At 34.0% G+C, this 25887-nt stretch overlaps 1 protein-coding gene across 1 annotated transcript; it reads right to left on the bottom strand.

The window, feature by feature from the left end:
- Window positions 1-1533: 1533 nt before the first annotated feature.
- On the bottom strand, window positions 1534-7837 carry LOC130821562 (uncharacterized). Its single transcript, XM_057687353.1, has 4 exons — window positions 7491-7837; window positions 6996-7183; window positions 4890-6713; window positions 1534-4466 (listed from the first exon to the last, which is right to left on the bottom strand). The coding sequence occupies exons 1-4, from the start codon at window positions 7835-7837 to the stop codon at window positions 1534-1536; spliced, it is 5292 nt and encodes a 1763-aa protein (XP_057543336.1).
- Window positions 7838-25887: the final 18050 nt, after the last annotated feature.

Here is a 25887-nt window from a genome sequence, read left to right on the forward strand (position 1 = left end):
CTTCATCGTTCATTCTTCAATGATCATTGATCCGTGTTCATTCTTCATTTTTCATTCTTCAATGATCATTGATCCTTCTTCATTCTTCATTGTTCATTCAATATTGATCATTGATCCTTGTTCATTTTTCATCGTTCATTCTACAATGCTCTTTGATCCTTGTTCATTCTTCATCGTTCATTGTTCATTGATCATTGATTCTTGTTCATTCTTCATCGTTCATTGTTCAATGAGCATTAATCCTTGTTCATTCTTCATCGTTCATTCTTCAATGATCATTGATCCTTGTTCATTATTAATCGTTCATTCTTCATTGATCATTGTTCCTTGTTCATTCTTCATCGTTCATTCTTCATTGATCATTGATCCGTGTTCATTCTTCATTATTCATTCGTCAATGATCATTGATCCTTGTTCATTCTTCATCGTTCATTCATTATTGATCATTGATCCTTGTTCATTTTACATCGTTCATTCTACAATGCTCATTGATCCTTGTTTATTCTTCATCGTTCATTGTTCATTGATCATTAATTCTTGTTCATACTTCATCGTTCATTCTTCATTTATCATTGATCCTTGTTCATTATTAATCGTTCATTCTTCATTGATCATTGACCCTTGTTCATTCTTCATCGTTCATTCTTCAATGATCATTGATCCGTGTTCATTCTTCATTTTTCATTCTTCAATGATCATTGATCCTTCTTCATTCTTCATTGTTCATTCATTATTGATCATTGATCCTTGTTCATTTTTCATCGTTCATTCTACAATGCTCTTTGATCCTTGTTCATTCTTCATCGTTCATTGTTCATTGATCATTGATTCTTGTTCATTCTTCATCGTTCATTGTTCAATGATCATTAATCCTTGTTCATTCTTCATCGTTCATTCTTCAATGATCATTGAACCTTGTTCATACTTCATCGTTCATTCTTCATTTATCATTGATCCTTGTTGATGCGTGTTTGAGGGTGGGATTTGTTGGGTGTAGTGCAAGGATGGAGATAAGACAATTATCTTGATCAAGGGAACACTCAAACACTCAGAAATCCAATGAACACACACACTGACTCACACAAACAACCAAGAAAGAGTTTCTTGTTTTTCTGACGAGGGGGAAACAAACACCGTGAAACGTAAGCTATGGGCGAACTAGGATAGAAACAATGCAAGGATGATGAAACCTTGATTGCTGGGTGCCTTTGAGAACTCAAACCACTCCGTGATAAGACTTCCCTCCGGCCAAAAGGCTGCTCCGCAACCCTTTGAAGAAGTTTGTAAACAAACTTCAAAATTCAGAAAAATCCTTTTTCTGAAAATAATACCTCAAGTGTATTAAACTCAAATCAATGTACAAGCGTGTCTATTACAATGAGAGCCCATATATTTATAGGCTTTGGGATCTAGACTAGCCGTTACAATTAACTAACAAAATACACGTGGCTAAATACTTAAACAAAAACAAACAGAAAGGCTGCAACACTTAGCCAAATTTCTGATATTTATCAATCGGTGACCAGGCCTCCTTTAGCTTGCTCTACTGTCTTCCTGGTGCACTATTAGTAAGAACCTTGGCCCTTGGTGGCTTGGCCCATGTAGAAAGATGCCATTCCAACCCTCCTTCCGGTCTAAGTGATCCCGGTCTGAACTCAGGCGGTTCACCAAAGTCAGCTGTTTGCTAGGTAGCTCTGTGGCTCTGTTCTTGTAGTCTGTCTGTCCTGTTGGGGCTTGGTTGCTGTTCCTTGTGATGTTCTTGGCTTCCTTGGTCTTGCTAGTTGTTTTTAGGCCCATAACTGATTGTTGAGGCGTATCCATGGGGGTCTCTTGTGTTCCATGTGCATTTGGCGTAGATGAAAAGTCCAAAGCACTGTCTTGTTCCTTCAGGTCCTTGGTGCTGTTCCCAGTCTTTGATACCATATTTGTATCAACTCCTCCCTCTTGGGAGAGAATTGTCCTCAATTCTTGTGTAGGTTCATGTAGAGTCAAATCTCCGATGTTGAATGTGTGGGAGATATTGTACTCTGCTGGGATCTGAACTTCAAATGCATTCTCCCCATACTTCTTCTTTACTGGATAGGGGCCTATGGCTCTGGGCATCAATTTGTTCCTCCTGAGCTGGGGGAATCTTTCTTTCCTCAGGTACACCCATACAAGATCTCCTTCTTTGATGGCTTGTTTGATTTTCATGTGCTTGTCTGCTTTCTTTTTGTACTTTGCACTTGTGCTTTCCAGGTTATCATGCACTTGCTTGTGGACTGCTTCCATTTGCTTGATCATCTCCTCAGCTCCTATTCTTTTGCTGTCACACATAGGTAAATTAATGAGAGATACAGGAAGTAAAGGGTTGATGCCATAAACACATTCAAATGGTGAGAATTTGGTAGCCTGACTGGGTGCTCTGTTATATGCAAATTCAGCATGACAAAGCTTTAAGTCCCATTCCCTAATGTTGTCCTTTACCAAAATTCTGAGCAGAGTACCTAGAGTCCTATTAGTGACTTCTGTTTGGCCATCCGTTTGTGGGTGGTAAGCGGTGCTAAACAATAGTTTAGTGCCCAACATCTTCCACAAACTCCTCCAAAAATGGCTTAGGAACTTACTGTCTCTATCTGAAACAATAGTTTTGGGTATGCCATGCAATCTCACAATTTCAGCAAAGAACAATTTCGCAATATGTTGTGCATCATCCACTTTAGTGCATGTAATAAAATGAGACATCTTTGAAAATCTATCTACAACAACCATTATAGCATCTTTTCCCCTTCTTGTCTTAGGCAAAGCCATCACAAAATCCATACTAATGTGTTCCCAAGGCTTGTGTGCAATAGGTAAGGGTATATATTCCCCTTTGTGAAAAGTTACCTTAGCCTTATGGCAAGGCTCACATTTTAAAACATGTTTGCCCACTGTGCCAAGCATCTTGGGCCAATAGAAGTGTTTAGCAAGCATATCTAATGTTTTCTGTATTCCAAAATGGCCTGCTATGCTTCCCTCATGCACCTCTTTTACCAAAACAGATCTGAGGGGAAGCTTTGGTATGCATAACCTATTACCCTTGAACAAAAAGCCTTGGTGAATGCTAAATAATCCTTGAGGTCTGTCTTTGCAAGACTGATAAATTTCAGAGAAATCAGAGCAAGCAGAGTATTGATCTTTGATGAATTCAAAGCCTAAAATCCTAGATCCTACTATCCCAAGCAAGCTGTGCTTCCTACTAAGGGCATCTGCTATTACATTGGTCTTTCCCACCTTGTATCTTGCTGAGAAATCAAACGTTTGCATGAACTCCACCCACCTAGCATGCCTACTGTTTAGTTTGTGCTGGCTATTGATGTGCTTCAAGGACTCATGGTCTGTGTGCAACACAAATGGTTGAATTCTTAGGTAATGAGACCAGTGTTCAAAGGCCCTAACAATTGCATAGAACTCCTTATCATAAGTGGAATAATTCAACCTGCTATGATTCAGCTTCTCACTAAAAAAGGCTATGGGTCTACCCTCTTGTACCAAAACTGCTCCAATTCCTACCCCACTAGCATCGCACTCTAGCTCAAAGGGTTTGGCAAAATCAGGAAGCTTAAGTATGGGAGCTTTACACATCATGTCCTTAAGGGTCTCAAATGCCCTCTGTGCAGCAGGTGTCCACTCAAATTTCCCCTGTTTTGTGCACTCTGTTACTGGGGCTAAAACGGAGCTGAAATTTTTGATGAACCTTCTATAAAATGAAGCCAGCCCATGGAATGATCTCACTTGTGTAAGGGTAGTGGGTGTGGGCCATTCTTGTATAGCCTTGACCTTTGCAGGATCAACTCTAACTCCTTCCTTCCCCACTATATAACCCAAGAAACTGACCTCTGAAAGAAGGAAGCTGCATTTTTCTAATTTTGCATAAAGTCTCTGTTTCCTTAGAACTTCAAATAATTGTTGAAGGTGATTGAGGTGTTCTGTGATCTCCTTGCTGTAAACTAGTATGTCATCTAAGTAAACCACAATGAATTTTCCTAAGAAGGGTCTAAGCACCTCATTCATCAACCTCATGAAGGTGCTAGGAGCTCCAGTCAAGCCAAAGGGCATCACAAGCCATTCATAGAGCCCATACTTGGTCTTGAATGCAGTTTTCCATTCATCTCCCTGTTTCATGCATATTTGGTGGTATCCACTCCTTAAATCTATCTTGCTGAACCACTCTGAACCTCCCAACTCATCTAACATATCATCAATTCTAGGTATAGGGAACCTATACTTAATAGTTATATTATTCATGCTTCTACTGTCAATGCACATTCTCCACGTGCCATCTTTTTTGGGTACCAACAGGGTGGGCACAGCGCATGGACTCAAACTTTCCCTAACATAGCCCCTTTGCATTAACTCATCCACCTGTCTCTGCAATTCCTTGGTTTCTTTGGGGTTGGATCTATAAGCAGGTTTGTTAGGCAAGCTAGCTCCTGGAATCAAATCTATTTGGTGTTCAGCTCTGATACCAATTTGATGCGTAACCGGGGCTGATTAGGGCCTTGGTTATGCAAGGATGAATGTTGCGCGGAAGCTTTAATGATTACTACAAACAATACTACGAAATGATCATGAAAAGAACACGAAACAACCACAAACAGCACCAAGAACTCCGTTCTTGATTTTCTGATGTTGATCACCTGTGACCCTCCTCTATGATCGACTCTAAACTGATATGTACAAAGCCTTCCAGACCTTGCACTCGAGGTTTCCTTAAAGTATCAAGGCTGCTCCGCAACTCTTAACGCTCTAAGGATCAAAGGACACTCCGTATACCTTTGATGAAGTTGCCTCCAACTTCGAAGAAGAAAACAGAAATCAATTTTCTGAAATACCTCTCTACTTTGATTAATCAAATGAAAACATACATGAATGTTGAACTTCCTTAGTGATCAACAGGTATAGTTCTTCCTCCTGTTCAATCTCCCTTTCACATTCTTTTCTGGTCATCAAGTGTATGGGTGCTTTAGATGGTTTAGGGGGAACAGCCCTGTGTGGGGGCAGGGGAATCAACTCCTTCTTTTTCCCATCATGTTTGAGGGTGTAAGTGTTGGTGTAGCCATTGTGGGTAGTCTTTTTGTCATATTGCCAAGGTCTCCCAAGCAATAAATGGCAAGCATCCATGTCTAAGACATCACACATCACTTCATCAACATAAGTCCCTAAGGTTAAGCTCACTAAGCACTGCTTGCTCACTGACCCACTTGCTTTGTTGTCAAGCCACTTCATCTTATAAGGGTGAGGGTGAGGCTTGGTATCCAGATTCAGCTCGGTCACTAATTGCCTGCTCACACAGTTGGACTCACTCCCACTATCAATAATAAGATCACACACTTTTCCCTGTATTTTGCACTTGGTTTGGAATATATTTTCCCTCTGGTCTGATCTCTTGGCTAAGGGTGTGGTGTGAAAGCTCCTCCTAATAACTAGGCTAAGATGTTCTTCCTCAGGCATCACTCTTTCTAGGTCCTCATCTTCCTCCTCCTCTTCTGTGTCTCCTTCAAACCTGTGCCATTTCCCCTCCTTATCTTCTATGTATGTGCCATCATCATCACTCAAATTTGGAGGGTACATCTCCTCTTCCTGCCCATTCTTAGCCACTAAAATTTTCTTTGGTTTGGTGTCCTGCCTAATTTCATTCCATTCCCTCATGGTGAAGGCTCTTGCATTAGGGCAATCTCTTTTGTAATGGCCCCTCCCATTACATTTGAAACAGACCACATCTTTAGGGTTGGTAGGGGGGTCTCCTCTGGTAGTACTAGCCTTTAACCCACTATTCTGTGTGTCCCTCTTAGGTGCAGGGATGGTGCTTGCATTCCTTGGGGTGTAGGTCCTTGTGCCTCTGGTTTGGGAATGAGTTGCCCTGTTGATTTGTCTCTCAATCTCAACAGCCTGCAAACTGGCTATGTGCACTGTGAGGTCAGGTGTAGTCATAAGTCTATCCCTGATTTCCTCCCTTAGCCCAGCTATGAACCTTCCCACTCTCATCTCTTCAGTCTCATGGGGGTCGCAGAGCACATACAACCTTTCCCACTCATTTCTATACTCATCCACAGATTTTGTTCCCTGTTTCATGGCATTTAGTTGGATGTACTGCTGCTGTTTGTAAGAGGTAGGGACATATTTCCTTTTCATGTGTTTCTTGAGCTTGGTCCAAGAGTTAATCCTACCCCTCTCTTCCCTGACTCTACGTTTCTGCATTCCCTCGAGCCATATGGCAGCCGATTTAATCAACTTAACCTTAGCTAGTTTGTACTGTTGGTCTGGGGGTGTGTTCTTGAATTCAAAGTAATTGTCCATTCGATCTTCCCATTCAAGATATTTCCCAGGGTCATAGGAATGTCCATCGAATTCAGGGATATCAATTTTAACCGTTCTATCTTCGTAGGGTCGCAAATTAGGGTTTGGTGTTCTGTCCTGTTGACTGTCGATCCTTAATTGATTTAGGGTTTGCATGACTAATCTCATATTCTCCTCCAATATCCCAAATCTTTCCTCCATGGTCATATCCACTCGACCAGAGACAGCTAATTTAACCAGCAATGCACGAAAATGATGATTATGAAATGTATGCGAAAATCGAAAATGCAAGAATCCCAAATTCAGAAATTTATTAAATGTTCTGTGTATGACAATACGAATTAATGAAAAACAAATGAATGACAATGAAGATGAAATAGGAAGATCACTCCCTGAATATCGTGAATTCAATGATTGATTGAAAAATTCCACGATGCCTCAAAATCGCCCAATGCTGCTGCCTTTGAAATGCCCAGAAATAATGAAACCTCTTTCCTCAGAAACTCAATATGTGCTATCTTTGCCCAATTCGTGGCTGGGCTCTGATACCAAGTTGATGCGTGTTTGAGGGTGGGATTTGTTGGGTGTAGTGCAAGGATGGAGATAAGACAATTATCTTGATCAAGGGAACACTCAAACACTCAGAAATCCAATGAACACACACACTGACTCACACAAACAACCAAGAAAGAGTTTCTTGTTTTTCTGACGAGGGGGAAACAAACACCGTGAAACGTAAGCTATGGGCGAACTAGGATAGAAACAATGCAAGGATGATGAAACCTTGATTGCTGGGTGCCTTTGAGAACTCAAACCACTCCGTGATAAGACTTCCCTCCGGCCAAAAGGCTGCTCCGCAACCCTTTGAAGAAGTTTGTAAACAAACTTCAAAATTCAGAAAAATCCTTTTTCTGAAAATAATACCTCAAGTGTATTAAACTCAAATCAATGTACAAGCGTGTCTATTACAATGAGAGCCCATATATTTATAGGCTTTGGGATCTAGACTAGCCGTTACAATTAACTAACAAAATACACGTGGCTAAATACTTAAACAAAAACAAACAGAAAGGCTGCAACACTTAGCCAAATTTCTGATATTTATCAATCGGTGACCAGGCCTCCTTTAGCTTGCTCTACTGTCTTCCTGGTGCACTATTAGTAAGAACCTTGGCCCTTGGTGGCTTGGCCCATGTAGAAAGATGCCATTCCAACCCTCCTTCCGGTCTAAGTGATCCCGGTCTGAACTCAGGCGGTTCACCAAAGTCAGCTGTTTGCTAGGTAGCTCTTTGGCTCTGTTCTTGTAGTCTGTCTGTCCTGTTGGGGCTTGGTTGCTGTTCCTTGTGATGTTCTTGGCTTCCTTGGTCTTGCTAGTTGTTTTTAGGCCCATAACTGATTGTTGAGGCGTATCCATGGGGGTCTCTTGTGTTCCATGTGCATTTGGCGTAGATGAAAAGTCCAAAGCACTGTCTTGTTCCTTCAGGTCCTTGGTGCTGTTCCCAGTCTTTGATACCATATTTGTATCACTTGTTCATCATTAATCGTTCATTCTTCATTGATCATTGATCCTTGTTCATTCTTCATCGTTCATTCTTCATTGATCATTGATCCGTGTTCATTCTTCATTTTTCATTTTTCAATGATCATTGATCCTTCTTCATTCTTCATTGTTCATTCATTATTGATCATTGATCCTTGTTCATTTTTCATCGTTCATTCTACAGTGCTCTTTGATCCTTGTTCATTCTTCATCGTTCATTGTTCATTGATCATTGATTCTTGTTTATTCTTCATCGTTCATTGTTCAATGATCATTGATCCTTGTTCATACTTCATCGTTCATTCTTCAATGATCATTGATCCTTGTTCATTATTAATCGTTCTTTCTTTATTCTTTATTGATCATTGATTCTTGTTCATTCTTCATTGATCATTGATCCGTGTTCATTCTTCATTATTCATTCTTCAATGATCATTGATCCTTGTTCATTCTTCATCGTTCATTCATTATTGATCATTGATCCTTGTTCATTTTACATCGTTCCTTCTACAATGCTCATTGATCCTTGTTTATTCTTCATCGTTCATTGTTCATTGATCATTGATTCTTGTTCATTCTTCATCGTTCATTGTTCAATGATCATTAATCCTTGTTCATTCTTCATCGTTCATTCTTCAATGATCATTGAACCTTGTTCATACTTCATCGTTCATTCTTCATGTATCATTGATCCTTGTTCATTATTAATCATTCATTCTTCATTGATCATTGATCCTTGTTCATTCTTCATCGTTCATTCTTCATTGATCATTGATCTGTGTTCATTCTTCATTTTTCATTCTTCAATGATCATTGATCCTTCTTCATTCTTCATTGTTCATTCATTATTGATCATTGATCCTTGTTCATTTTTCATCGTTCATTCTACAATGCTCATTGATCCTTGTTCATTCTTCATCGTTCATTGTTCATTGATCATTGATTCTTGTTCATTCTTCATCGTTCATTGTTCAATGAGCATTAATCCTTGTTCATTCTTCATCGTTCATTCTTCATTTATCATTGATCCTTGTTCATTATTAATCGTTCATTCTTCATTGATCATTGATCCTTGTTCATTCTTCATCGTTCATTCTTCATTGATCATTGATCCGTGTTCATTCTTCATTATTCATTCTTCAATGATCATTGATCCTTGTTCATTCTTCATCGTTCATTCATTATTGATCATTGATCCTTGTTCATTTTACATCGTTCATTCTACAATGCTCATTGATCCTTGTTTATTCTTCATCGTTCATTGTTCATTGATCATTGATTCTTGTTCATTCTTCATCGTTCATTGTTCAATGATCATTAATCCTTGTTCATTCTTCATCGTTCATTCTTCAATGATCATTGAACCTTGTTCATACTTCATCGTTCATTCTTCATTTATCATTGATCCTTGTTCATTATTAATCGTTCATTCTTCATTGATCATTGATCCTTGTTCATTCTTCATCGTTCATTCTTCATTGATCATTGATCCGTGTTCATTCTTCATTTTTCATTTTTCAATGATCATTGATCCTTCTTCATTCTTTATTGTTCATTCATTATTGATCATTGATCCTTGGTCATTTTTCATCGTTCATTCTACAATGCTCTTTGATCCTTGTTCATTCTTCATCGTTCATTGTTCATTGATCATTGATTCTTGTTCATTCTTCATCGTTCTTTGTTCAATGATCATTAATCCTTGTTCATTCTTCATTGTTCATTCTTCAATGATCATTGAACCTTGTTCATACTTCATCGTTCATTCTTCATTTATCATTGATCCTTGTTCATTATTAATCGTTCATTCTTCATTGATCATTGATCCTTATTCATTCTTCATCGTTCATTCTTCATTGATCATTGATCCGTGTTCATTCTTCATTTTTCATTCTTCAATGATCATTGATCCTTCTTCATTCTTCATTGTTCATTCATTATTGATCATTGATCCTTGTTCATTTTTCATCGTTCATTCTACAATGCTCTTTGATCCTTGTTCATTCTTCATCGTTCATTGTTCATTGATCATTGATTCTTGTTCATTCTTCATCGTTCATTGTTCAATGATCATTAATCCTTGTTCATTCTTCATCGTTCATTCTTCAATGATCATTGAACCTTGTTCATACTTCATCATTCATTCTTCATTTATCATTGATCCTTGTTCATTATTAATCGTTCATTCTTCATTGATCATTGATCCTTGTTCATTCTTCATCGTTCATTCTTCATTGATCATTGATCCGTGTTCATTCTTCATTTTTCATTTTTCAATGATCATTGATCCTTCTTCATTCTTCATTGTTCATTCATTATTGATCATTGATCCTTGTTCATTTTTCATCGTTCATTCTACAGTGCTCTTTGATCCTTGTTCATTCTTCATCGTTCATTGTTCATTGATCATTGATTCTTGTTTATTCTTCATCGTTCATTGTTCAATGATCATTGATCCTTGTTCATACTTCATCGTTCATTCTTCAATGATCATTGATCCTTGTTCATTATTAATCGTTCTTTCTTTATTCTTTATTGATCATTGATTCTTGTTCATTCTTCATTGATCATTGATCCGTGTTCATTCTTCATTATTCATTCTTCAATGATCATTGATCCTTGTTCATTCTTCATCGTTCATTCATTATTGATCATTGATCCTTGTTCATTTTACATCGTTCCTTCTACAATGCTCATTGATCCTTGTTTATTCTTCATCGTTCATTGTTCATTGATCATTGATTCTTGTTCATTCTTCATCGTTCATTGTTCAATGATCATTAATCCTTGTTCATTCTTGATCGTTCATTCTTCAATGATCATTGAACCTTGTTTATACTTCATCGTTCATTCTTCATGTATCATTGATCCTTGTTCATTATTAATCGTTCATTCTTCATTGATCATTGATCCTTGTTCATTCTTCATCGTTCATTCTTCATTGATCATTGATCTGTGTTTATTCTTCATTTTTCATTCTTCAATGATCATTGATCCTTCTTCATTCTTCATTGTTCATTCATTATTGATCATTGATCCTTGTTCATTTTTCATCGTTCATTCTACAATGCTCATTGATCCTTGTTCATTCTTCATCGTTCATTGTTCATTGATCATTGATTCTTGTTCATTCTTCATCGTTCATTGTTCAATGAGCATTAATCCTTGTTCATTCTTCATCGTTCATTCTTCATTTATCATTGATCCTTGTTCATTATTAATCGTTCATTCTTCATTGATCATTGATCCTTGTTCATTCTTCATCGTTCATTCTTCATTGATCATTGATCCGTGTTCATTCTTCATTATTCATTCTTCAATGATCATTGATCCTTGTTCATTCTTCATCGTTCATTCATTATTGAACATTGATCCTTGTTCATTTTACATCGTTCATTCTACAATGCTCATTGATCCTTGTTTATTCTTCATCGTTCATTGTTCATTGATCATTGATTCTTGTTCATTCTTCATCGTTCATTGTTCAATGATCATTAATCCTTGTTCATTCTTCATCGTTCATTCTTCAATGATCATTGAACCTTGTTCATACTTCATCGTTCATTCTTCATTTATCATTGATCCTTGTTCATTATTAATCGTTCATTCTTCATTGATCATTGATCCTTGTTCATTCTTCATCGTTCATTCTTCATTGATCATTGATCCGTGTTCATTCTTCATTTTTCATTTTTCAATGATCATTGATCCTTCTTCATTCTTCATTGTTCATTCATTATTGATCATTGATCCTTGTTCATTTTTCATCGTTCATTCTACAATGCTCTTTGATCCTTGTTCATTCTTCATCGTTCATTGTTCATTGATCATTGATTCTTGTTCATTCTTCATCGTTCTTTGTTCAATGATCATTAATCCTTGTTCATTCTTCATTGTTCATTCTTCAATGATCATTGAACCTTGTTCATACTTCATCGTTCATTCTTCATTTATCATTGATCCTTGTTCATTATTAATCGTTCATTCTTCATTGATCGTTGATCCTTGTTCATTCTTCATCGTTCATTCTTCATTGATCATTGATCCGTGTTCATTCTTCATTTTTCATTCTTCAATGATCATTGATCCTTCTTCATTCTTCATTGTTCATTCATTATTGATCATTGATCCTTGTTCATTTTTCATCGTTCATTCTACAATGCTCTTTGATCCTTGTTCATTCTTCATCGTTCATTGTTCATTGATCATTGATTCTTGTTCATTCTTCATCGTTCATTGTTCAATGATCATTAATCCTTGTTCATTCTTCATCGTTCATTCTTCAATGATCATTGAACCTTGTCCATACTTCATCATTCATTCTTCATTTATCATTGATCCTTGTTCATTATTAATCGTTCATTCTTCATTGATCATTGATCCTTGTTCATTCTTCATCGTTCATTCTTCATTGATCATTGATCCGTGTTCATTCTTCATTTTTCATTTTTCAATGATCATTGATCCTTCTTCATTCTTCATTGTTCATTCATTATTGATCATTGATCCTTGTTCATTTTTCATCGTTCATTCTACAGTGCTCTTTGATCCTTGTTCATTCTTCATCGTTCATTGTTCATTGATCATTGATTCTTGTTTATTCTTCATCGTTCATTGTTCAATGATCATTGATCCTTGTTCATACTTCATCGTTCATTCTTCAATGATCATTGATCCTTGTTCATTATTAATCGTTCTTTCTTTATTCTTTATTGATCATTGATTCTTGTTCATTCTTCATTGATCATTGATCCGTGTTCATTCTTCATTATTCATTCTTCAATGATCATTGATCCTTGTTCATTCTTCATCGTTCATTCATTATTGATCATTGATCCTTGTTCATTTTACATCGTTCCTTCTACAATGCTCATTGATCCTTGTTTATTCTTCATCGTTCATTGTTCATTGATCATTGATTCTTGTTCATTCTTCATCGTTCATTGTTCAATGATCATTAATCCTTGTTCATTCTTGATCGTTCATTCTTCAATGATCATTGAACCTTGTTTATACTTCATCGTTCATTCTTCATGTATCATTGATCCTTGTTCATTATTAATCGTTCATTCTTCATTGATCATTGATCCTTGTTCATTCTTCATCGTTCATTCTTCATTGATCATTGATCTGTGTTTATTCTTCATTTTTCATTCTTCAATGATCATTGATCCTTCTTCATTCTTCATTGTTCATTCATTATTGATCATTGATCCTTGTTCATTTTTCATCGTTCATTCTACAATGCTCATTGATCCTTGTTCATTCTTCATCGTTCATTGTTCATTGATCATTGATTCTTGTTCATTCTTCATCGTTCATTGTTCAATGAGCATTAATCCTTGTTCATTCTTCATCGTTCATTCTTCATTTATCATTGATCCTTGTTTATTATTAATCGTTCATTCTTCATTGATCATTGATCCTTGTTCATTCTTCATCGTTCATTCTTCATTGATCATTGATCCGTGTTCATTCTTCATTATTCATTCTTCAATGATCATTGATCCTTGTTCATTCTTCATCGTTCATTCATTATTGAACATTGATCCTTGTTCATTTTACATCGTTCATTCTACAATGCTCATTGATCCTTGTTTATTCTTCATCGTTCATTGTTCATTGATCATTGATTCTTGTTCATTCTTCATCGTTCATTGTTCAATGATCATTAATCCTTGTTCATTCTTCATCGTTCATTCTTCAATGATCATTGAACCTTGTTCATACTTCATCGTTCATTCTTCATTTATCATTGATCCTTGTTCATTATTAATCGTTCATTCTTCATTGATCATTGATCCTTGTTCATTCTTCATCGTTCATTCTTCATTGATCATTGATCCGTGTTCATTCTTCATTTTTCATTTTTCAATGATCATTGATCCTTCTTCATTCTTCATTGTTCATTCATTATTGATCATTGATCCTTGTTCATTTTTCATCGTTCATTCTACAATGCTCTTTGATCCTTGTTCATTCTTCATCGTTCATTGTTCATTGATCATTGATTCTTGTTCATTCTTCATCGTTCTTTGTTCAATGATCATTAATCCTTGTTCATTCTTCATTGTTCATTCTTCAATGATCATTGAACCTTGTTCATACTTCATCGTTCATTCTTCATTTATCATTGATCCTTGTTCATTATTAATCGTTCATTCTTCATTGATCGTTGATCCTTGTTCATTCTTCATCGTTCATTCTTCATTGATCATTGATCCGTGTTCATTCTTCATTTTTCATTCTTCAATGATCATTGATCCTTCTTCATTCTTCATTGTTCATTCATTATTGATCATTGATCCTTGTTCATTTTTCATCGTTCATTCTACAATGCTCTTTGATCCTTGTTCATTCTTCATCGTTCATTGTTCATTGATCATTGATTCTTGTTCATTCTTCATCGTTCATTGTTCAATGATCATTAATCCTTGTTCATTCTTCATCGTTCATTCTTCAATGATCATTGAACCTTGTCCATACTTCATCATTCATTCTTCATTTATCATTGATCCTTGTTCATTATTAATCGTTCATTCTTCATTGATCATTGATCCTTGTTCATTCTTCATCGTTCATTCTTCATTGATCATTGATCCGTGTTCATTCTTCATTTTTCATTTTTCAATGATCATTGATCCTTCTTCATTCTTCATTGTTCATTCATTATTGATCATTGATCCTTGTTCATTTTTCATCGTTCATTCTACAGTGCTCTTTGATCCTTGTTCATTCTTCATCGTTCATTGTTCATTGATCATTGATTCTTGTTTATTCTTCATCGTTCATTGTTCAATGATCATTGATCCTTGTTCATACTTCATCGTTCATTCTTCAATGATCATTGATCCTTGTTCATTATTAATCGTTCTTTCTTTATTCTTTATTGATCATTGATTCTTGTTCATTCTTCATTGATCATTGATCCGTGTTCATTCTTCATTATTCATTCTTCAATGATCATTGATCCTTGTTCATTCTTCATCGTTCATTCATTATTGATCATTGATCCTTGTTCATTTTACATCGTTCCTTCTACAATGCTCATTGATCCTTGTTTATTCTTCATCGTTCATTGTTCATTGATCATTGATTCTTGTTCATTCTTCATCGTTCATTGTTCAATGATCATTAATCCTTGTTCATTCTTGATCGTTCATTCTTCAATGATCATTGAACCTTGTTTATACTTCATCGTTCATTCTTCATGTATCATTGATCCTTGTTCATTATTAATCGTTCATTCTTCATTGATCATTGATCCTTGTTCATTCTTCATCGTTCATTCTTCATTGATCATTGATCTGTGTTTATTCTTCATTTTTCATTCTTCAATGATCATTGATCCTTCTTCATTCTTCATTGTTCATTCATTATTGATCATTGATCCTTGTTCATTTTTCATCGTTCATTCTACAATGCTCATTGATCATTGTTCATTCTTCATCGTTCATTGTTCATTGATCATTGATTCTTGTTCATTCTTCATCGTTCATTGTTCAATGAGCATTAATCCTTGTTCATTCTTCATCGTTCATTCTTCATTTATCATTGATCCTTGTTCATTATTAATCGTTCATTCTTCATTGATCATTGATCCTTGTTCATTCTTCATCGTTCATTCTTCATTGATCATTGATCCGTGTTCATTCTTCATTATTCATTCTTCAATGATCATTGATCCTTGTTCATTCTTCATCGTTCATTCATTATTGATCATTGATCCTTGTTCATTTTACATCGTTCATTCTACAATGCTCATTGATCCTTGTTTATTCTTCATCGTTCATTGTTCATTGATCATTGATTCTTGTTCATTCTTCATCGTTCATTGTTCAATGATCATTAATCCTTGTTCATTCTTCATCGTTCATTCTTCAATGATCATTGAACCTTGTTCATACTTCATCGTTCATTCTTCATTTATCATTGATCCTTGTTCATTATTAATCGTTCATTCTTCATTGATCATTGATCCTTGTTCATTCTTCATCGTTCATTCTTCATTGATCATTGATCCGTGTTCATTCTTCATTTTTCATTTTTCAATGATCATTGATCCTTCTTCATTCTTCATTGTTCATTCATTATTGATCATTGATCCTTGTTCATTTTTCATCGTTCATTCTACAATGCTCTTTGATCCTTGTTCATTCTTCATCGTTCATTGTTCATTGATCATTGATTCTTGTTCATTCTTCATCGTTCTTTGTTCAATGATCATTAATCCTTGTTCATTCTTCATTGTTCATTCTTCAATGATCATTGAACCTTGTTCATACTTCATCGTTCATTCTTCATTTATCATTGATCCTTGTTCATTATTAATCGTTCATTCTTCATTGATCGTTGATCCTTGTTCATTCTTCATCGTTCATTCTTCATTGATCATTGATCCGTGTTCATTCTTCATTTTTCATTCTTCAATGATCATTGATCCTTCTTCATTCTTCATTGTTCATTCATTATTGATCATTGATCCTTGTTCATTTTTCATCGTTCATTCTACAATGCTCTTTGATCCTTGTTCATTCTTCATCGTTCATTGTTCATTGATCATTGATTCTTGTTCATTCTTCATCGTTCATTGTTCAATGATCATTAATCCTTGTTCATTCTTCATCGTTCATTCTTCAATGATCATTGAACCTTGTCCATACTTCATCATTCATTCTTCATTTATCATTGATCCTTGTTCATTATTAATCGTTCATTCTTCATTGATCATTGATCCTTGTTCATTCTTCATCGTTCATTCTTCATTGATCATTGATCCGTGTTCATTCTTCATTTTTCATTTTTCAATGATCATTGATCCTTCTTCATTCTTCATTGTTCATTCATTATTGATCATTGATCCTTGTTCATTTTTCATCGTTCATTCTACAGTGCTCTTTGATCCTTGTTCATTCTTCATCGTTCATTGTTCATTGATCATTGATTCTTGTTTATTCTTCATCGTTCATTGTTCAATGATCATTGATCCTTGTTCATACTTCATCGTTCATTCTTCAATGATCATTGATCCTTGTTCATTATTAATCGTTCTTTCTTTATTCTTTATTGATCATTGATTCTTGTTCATTCTTCATTGATCATTGATCCGTGTTCATTCTTCATTATTCATTCTTCAATGATCATTGATCCTTGTTCATTCTTCATCGTTCATTCATTATTGATCATTGATCCTTGTTCATTTTACATCGTTCCTTCTACAATGCTCATTGATCCTTGTTTATTCTTCATCGTTCATTGTTCATTGATCATTGATTCTTGTTCATTCTTCATCGTTCATTGTTCAATGATCATTAATCCTTGTTCATTCTTGATCGTTCATTCTTCAATGATCATTGAACCTTGTTTATACTTCATCGTTCATTCTTCATGTATCATTGATCCTTGTTCATTATTAATCGTTCATTCTTCATTGATCATTGATCCTTGTTCATTCTTCATCGTTCATTCTTCATTGATCATTGATCTGTGTTTATTCTTCATTTTTCATTCTTCAATGATCATTGATCCTTCTTCATTCTTCATTGTTCATTCATTATTGATCATTGATCCTTGTTCATTTTTCATCGTTCATTCTACAATGCTCATTGATCCTTGTTCATTCTTCATCGTTCATTGTTCATTGATCATTGATTCTTGTTCATTCTTCATCGTTCATTGTTCAATGAGCATTAATCCTTGTTCATTCTTCATCGTTCATTCTTCATTTATCATTGATCCTTGTTTATTATTAATCGTTCATTCTTCATTGATCATTGATCCTTGTTCATTCTTCATCGTTCATTCTTCATTGATCATTGATCCGTGTTCATTCTTCATTATTCATTCTTCAATGATCATTGATCCTTGTTCATTCTTCATCGTTCATTCATTATTGAACATTGATCCTTGTTCATTTTACATCGTTCATTCTACAATGCTCATTGATCCTTGTTTATTCTTCATCGTTCATTGTTCATTGATCATTGATTCTTGTTCATTCTTCATCGTTCATTGTTCAATGATCATTAATCCTTGTTCATTCTTCATCGTTCATTCTTCAATGATCATTGAACCTTGTTCATACTTCATCGTTCATTCTTCATTTATCATTGATCCTTGTTCATTATTAATCGTTCATTCTTCATTGATCATTGATCCTTGTTCATTCTTCATCGTTCATTCTTCATTGATCATTGATCCGTGTTCATTCTTCATTTTTCATTTTTCAATGATCATTGATCCTTCTTCATTCTTCATTGTTCATTCATTATTGATCATTGATCCTTGTTCATTTTTCATCGTTCATTCTACAATGCTCTTTGATCCTTGTTCATTCTTCATCGTTCATTGTTCATTGATCATTGATTCTTGTTCATTCTTCATCGTTCTTTGTTCAATGATCATTAATCCTTGTTCATTCTTCATTGTTCATTCTTCAATGATCATTGAACCTTGTTCATACTTCATCGTTCATTCTTCATTTATCATTGATCCTTGTTCATTATTAATCGTTCATTCTTCATTGATCGTTGATCCTTGTTCATTCTTCATCGTTCATTCTTCATTGATCATTGATCCGTGTTCATTCTTCATTTTTCATTCTTCAATGATCATTGATCCTTCTTCATTCTTCATTGTTCATTCATTATTGATCATTGATCCTTGTTCATTTTTCATCGTTCATTCTACAATGCTCTTTGATCCTTGTTCATTCTTCATCGTTCATTGTTCATTGATCATTGATTCTTGTTCATTCTTCATCGTTCATTGTTCAATGATCATTAATCCTTGTTCATTCTTCATCGTTCATTCTTCAATGATCATTGAACCTTGTCCATACTTCATCATTCATTCTTCATTTATCATTGATCCTTGTTCATTATTAATCGTTCATTCTTCATTGATCATTGATCCTTGTTCATTCTTCATCGTTCATTCTTCATTGATCATTGATCCGTGTTCATTCTTCATTTTTCATTTTTCAATGATCATTGATCCTTCTTCATTCTTCATTGTTCATTCATTATTGATCATTGATCCTTGTTCATTTTTCATCGTTCATTCTACAGTGCTCTTTGATCCTTGTTCATTCTTCATCGTTCATTGTTCATTGATCATTGATTCTTGTTTATTCTTCATCGTTCATTGTTCAATGATCATTGATCCTTGTTCATACTTCATCGTTCATTCTTCAATGATCATTGATCCTTGTTCATTATTAATCGTTCTTTCTTTATTCTTTATTGATCATTGATTCTTGTTCATTCTTCATTGATCATTGATCCGTGTTCATTCTTCATTATTCATTCTTCAATGATCATTGATCCTTGTTCATTCTTCATCGTTCATTCATTATTGATCATTGATCCTTGTTCATTTTACATCGTTCCTTCTACAATGCTCATTGATCCTTGTTTATTCTTCATCGTTCATTGTTCATTGATCATTGATTCTTGTTCATTCTTCATCGTTCATTGTTCAATGATCATTAATCCTTGTTCATTCTTGATCGTTCATTCTTCAATGATCATTGAACCTTGTTTATACTTCATCGTTCATTCTTCATGTATCATTGATCCTTGTTCATTATTAATCGTTCATTCTTCATTGATCATTGATCCTTGTTCATTCTTCATCGTTCATTCTTCATTGATCATTGATCTGTGTTTATTCTTCATTTTTCATTCTTCAATGATCATTGATCCTTCTTCATTCTTCATTGTTCATTCATTATTGATCATTGATCCTTGTTCATTTTTCATCGTTCATTCTACAATGCTCATTGATCATTGTTCATTCTTCATCGTTCATTGTTCATTGATCATTGATTCTTGTTCATTCTTCATCGTTCATTGTTCAATGAGCATTAATCCTTGTTCATTCTTCATCGTTCATTCTTCATTTATCATTGATCCTTGTTCATTATTAATCGTTCATTCTTCATTGATCATTGATCCTTGTTCATTCTTCATCGTTCATTCTTCATTGATCATTGATCCGTGTTCATTCTTCATTATTCATTCTTCAATGATCATTGATCCTTGTTCATTCTTCATCGTTCATTCATTATTGATCATTGATCCTTGTTCATTTTACATCGTTCATTCTACAATGCTCATTGATCCTTGTTTATTCTTCATCGTTCATTGTTCATTGATCATTGATTCTTGTTCATTCTTCATCGTTCATTGTTCAATGATCATTAATCCTTGTTCATTCTTCATCGTTCATTCTTCAATGATCATTGAACCTTGTTCATACTTCATCGTTCATTCTTCATTTATCATTGATCCTTGTTCATTATTAATCGTTCATTCTTCATTGATCATTGATCCTTGTTCATTCTTCATCGTTCATTCTTCATTGATCATTGATCCGTGTTCATTCTTCATTTTTCATTTTTCAATGATCATTGATCCTTCTTCATTCTTCATTGTTCATTCATTATTGATCATTGATCCTTGTTCATTTTTCATCGTTCATTCTACAATGCTCTTTGATCCTTGTTCATTCTTCATCGTTCATTGTTCATTGATCATTGATTCTTGTTCATTCTTCATCGTTCTTTGTTCAATGATCATTAATCCTTGTTCATTCTTCATTGTTCATTCTTCAATGATCATTGAACCTTGTTCATACTTCATCGTTCATTCTTCATTTATCATTGATCCTTGTTCATTATTAATCGTTCATTCTTCATTGATCGTTGATCCTTGTTCATTCTTCATCGTTCATTCTTCATTGATCATTGATCCGTGTTCATTCTTCATTTTTCATTCTTCAATGATCATTGATCCTTCTTCATTCTTCATTGTTCATTCATTATTGATCATTGATCCTTGTTCATTTTTCATCGTTCATTCTACAATGCTCTTTGATCCTTGTTCATTCTTCATCGTTCATTGTTCATTGATCATTGATTCTTGTTCATTCTTCATCGTTCATTGTTCAATGATCATTAATCCTTGTTCATTCTTCATCGTTCATTCTTCAATGATCATTGAACCTTGTCCATACTTCATCATTCATTCTTCATTTATCATTGATCCTTGTTCATTATTAATCGTTCATTCTTCATTGATCATTGATCCTTGTTCATTCTTCATCGTTCATTCTTCATTGATCATTGATCCGTGTTCATTCTTCATTTTTCATTTTTCAATGATCATTGATCCTTCTTCATTCTTCATTGTTCATTCATTATTGATCATTGATCCTTGTTCATTTTTCATCGTTCATTCTACAGTGCTCTTTGATCCTTGTTCATTCTTCATCGTTCATTGTTCATTGATCATTGATTCTTGTTTATTCTTCATCGTTCATTGTTCAATGATCATTGATCCTTGTTCATACTTCATCGTTCATTCTTCAATGATCATTGATCCTTGTTCATTATTAATCGTTCTTTCTTTATTCTTTATTGATCATTGATTCTTGTTCATTCTTCATTGATCATTGATCCGTGTTCATTCTTCATTATTCATTCTTCAATGATCATTGATCCTTGTTCATTCTTCATCGTTCATTCATTATTGATCATTGATCCTTGTTCATTTTACATCGTTCCTTCTACAATGCTCATTGATCCTTGTTTATTCTTCATCGTTCATTGTTCATTGATTATTGATTCTTGTTCATTCTTCATCGTTCATTGTTCAATGATCATTAATCCTTGTTCATTCTTGATCGTTCATTCTTCAATGATCATTGAACCTTGTTTATACTTCATCGTTCATTCTTCATGTATCATTGATCCTTGTTCATTATTAATCGTTCATTCTTCATTGATCATTGATCCTTGTTCATTCTTCATCGTTCATTCTTCATTGATCATTGATCTGTGTTCATTCTTCATTTTTCATTCTTCAATGATCATTGATCCTTCTTCATTCTTCATTGTTCATTCATTATTGATCATTGATCCTTGTTCATTTTTCATCGTTCATTCTACAGTGCTCTTTGATCCTTGTTCATTCTTCATCTTTCATTGTTCATTGATCATTGATTCTTGTTGATTCTTCATCGTTCATTGTTCAATGATCATTGATCCTTGTTCATTCTTCATTGATCATTGATCCGTGGTCATTCTTCAATGATCATTGATCCTTCTTCATTCTTCATTGTTCATTCATTATTGATCATTGATCCTTGTTCATTTTTCATCATTCATTCTACAGTGCTCTTTGATCCTTGTTCATTCTTCATCGTTCATTCTTCAATGATCATTGATCCTTGTTCATACTTCATCGTTCATTCTTCATTGATCATTGATCCTTGTTCATTATTAATCGTTCTTTCTTCATTCTTCATTGATCATTGATCCTTGTTCATTCTTCATCGTTCATTCTTCATTGATCATTGATCCGTGTTCATTCTTCATTATTCATTCTTCAATGATCATTGATCCTTGTTCATTCTTCATTGTTCATTCATTATTGATCATTGATCCTTGTTCATTTTACATCGTTCATTCTACAATGCTCATTGATCCTTGTTCATTCTTCATCGTTCATTGTTCATTGATCATTGATTCTTGTTCATTCTTCATCGTTCATTGTTCAATGATCATTAATCCTTGTTCATTCTTCATCTTTCATTCTTCAATGATCATTGAACCTTGTTCATACTTCATCGTTCATTCTTCATTTATCATTGATCCTTGTTCATTATTAATCGTTCATTCTTCATTGATCATTGATCCTTGTTCATTCTTCATCGTTCATTCTTCATTGATCATTGATCCGTGTTCATTCTTCATTTTTCATTCTTCAATGATCATTGATCCTTCTTCATTCTTCATTGTTCATTCATTATTGATCATGGATCCGTGTTCATTTTTCATCGTTCATTCTACAGTGCTCTTTGATCCTTGTTCATTCTTCATCGTTCATTGTTCATTGATCATTGATTCTTGTTCATTCTTCATCGTTCATTGTTCAATGATCATTGATCCTTGTTCATTATTCATCGTTCATTCTTCAATGATCATTGATCCTTGTTCATACTTCATCGTTCATTCTTCATTGATCATTGATCCTTGTTCATTATTAATCGTTCATTCTTCATTCTTCATTGATCATTGATCCTTGTTCATTCTTCATCGTTAATTCTTCATTGATCATTGATCCGTGTTCATTCTTCATTATTCATTCTTCAATGATCATTGATCCTTGTTCATTCTTCATTGTTCATTCATTATTGATCATTGATCCTTGTTCATTTTACATCGTTCATTCTACAATGCTCATTGATCCTTGTTCATTCTTCATCATTCATTGTTCATTGATCATTGATTCTTATTCATTCTTCATCGTTCATTGTTCAATGATCATTAATCCTTGTTCATTCTTCATCGTTCATTCTTCAATGATCATTGAACCTTGTTCATACTTCATCGTTCATTCTTCAATGATCATTGATCCTTGTTCATTATTAATCGTTCATTCTTCATTGATCATTGATCCTTGTTCATTCTTCATCGTTCATTCTTCATTGATCATTGATCCGTGTTCATTCTTCATTTTTCATTCTTCAATGATCATTGATCCTTGTTCATTCTTCATTGTTCATTATTTATTGATCATTGATCCTTGTTCATTTTTCATCATTCATTCTACAATGCTCTTTGATCCTTGTTCATTCTTCATCGTTCATTGTTCATTGATCATTGATTCTTGTTCATTCTTCATCGTTCATGGTTCAATGATCATTGATCCTTGTTCATTATTCATCGTTCATTCTTCAATGATCATTGATCCTTGTTCATACTTCATCGTTCATTTTTCATTGATCATTGATCCTTGTTCATTATTAATCGTTCATTCTTCTTTCTTCATTGATCATTGATCCTTGTTCATTCTTCATCGTTAATTCTTCATTGATCATTGATCCGTGTTCATTCTTCATTATTCATTCTTCAATGATCATTGATCCTTGTTCATTCTTCATTGTTCATTCATTATTGATCATTGATCCTTGTTCATTTTACATCGTTCATTCTACAATGCTCATTGATCCTTGTTCATTCTTCATCGTTCATTGTTCATTGATCATTGATTCTTATTCATTCTTCATCGTTCATTGTTCAATGATCATTAATCCTTGTTCATTCTTCATCGTTCATTCTTCAATGATCATTGAACCTTGTTCATACTTCATCGTTCATTCTTCATTGATCATTGATCCTTGTTCATTATTAATCGTTCATTCTTCATTGATCATTGATCCTTGTTCATTCTTCATCGTTCATTCTTCATTGATCATTGATCCGTGTTCATTCTTCATTTTTCATTCTTCAATGATCATTGATCCTTGTTCATTCTTCATTGTTCATTATTTATTGATCATTGATCCTTGTTCATTTTTCATCATTCATTCTACAATGCTCTTTGATCCTTGTTCATTCTTCATCGTTCATTGTTCATTGATCATTGATTCTTGTTCATTCTTCATCTTTCATTGTTCAATGATCATTAATCCTTGTTCATTCTTCATCGTTCATTCTTCAATGATCATTGAACCTTGTTCATACTTCATCGTTCATTCTTCATTGATCATTGATCCTTGTTCATTATTAATCGTTCATTCTTCATTGATCATTGATCCTTGTTCATTCTTCATCGTTCATTCTTCATTGATCATTGATCCGTGTTCATTCTTCATTATTCATTCTTAAATGATCATTGATCCTTGTTCATTCTTCATTGTTCATTCATTATTGATCATTGATCCTTGTTCATTTTTCATCGTTCATTCTACAATGCTCTTTGATCCTTGTTCATTCTTCATCGTTCATTGTTCATTGATCATTGATTCTTGGTCATTCTTCATCGTTCATTGTTCAATGATCATTAATCCTTGTTCATTCTTCATCATTCATTCTTCAATGATCATTGAACCTTGTTCATACTTCATCGTTCATTCTTCATTGATCATTGATCCTTGTTCATTATTAATCGTTCATTCTTCATTGATCATTAATCCTTGTTCATTCTTCATAGTTCATTCTTCATTGATCATTGATCCGTGTTCATTCTTCATTATTCATTCTTCAATGATCATTGATCCTTGTTCATTCTTCATTCTTCATTCATTATTGATCATTGATCCTTGTTCATTCTTCGTCGTTCATTGTTCATTGATCATTGATTCTTTTTCATACTTCATCGTTCATTCTTCATTGATCATTGATCCTTGTTCATTATTAAAAGTTCATTCTTCATTGATCATTGATCCTTGTTCATTCTTCATCGTTCATTCTTCATTGATCATTGATCCGTGTTCATTCTTCATTTTTCATTCTTCAATGATCATTGATCCTTGTTCATTCTTCATTGTTCATTATTTATTGATCATTGATCCTTGTTTATTCTTCATCGTTGATTCATTATTGATCATTGATCCTTGTTCATTTTACATCGTTCATTCTACAATGCTCTTTGATCCTTGTTCATTCTTCATCGTTCATTCTTCATTTATCATTGATCCTTGTTCATTATTAATCGTTCATTCTTCATTGATCATTGATCCTTGTTCATTCTTCATCGTTCATTCTTCATTGATCATTGATCCGTGTTCATTCTTCATTTTTCATTCTTCAATGATCATTGATCCTTGTTCATTCTTCATTGTTCATTATTTATTGATCATTGATCCTTGTTCATTCTTCATCGTTGATTCATTATTGATCATTGATCCTTGTTCATTTTACATCGTTCATTCTACAATGCTCTTTGATCCTTGTTCATTCTTCATCGTTCATTCTTCATTTATCATTGATCCTTGTTCATTATTAATCGTTCATTCTTCATTGATCATTGATCCTTGTTCATTCTTCATCGTTCATTCTTCATTGATCATTGATCCGTGTTCATTCTTCATTATTCATTCTTCAATGATCATTGATCCTTGTTCATTCTTCATTGTTCATTCATTATTGATCATTGATCCTTGTTCATTTTTCATCGTTCATTCTACAGTGCTCTTTGATCCTTGTTCATTCTTCATCGTTCATTCTTCAATGATCA

Source organism: Amaranthus tricolor, chromosome 8 (assembly GCF_026212465.1).
Source record: "Amaranthus tricolor cultivar Red isolate AtriRed21 chromosome 8, ASM2621246v1, whole genome shotgun sequence".
In the NCBI taxonomy this organism is placed as follows: Eukaryota; Viridiplantae; Streptophyta; class Magnoliopsida; order Caryophyllales; family Amaranthaceae; genus Amaranthus; species Amaranthus tricolor.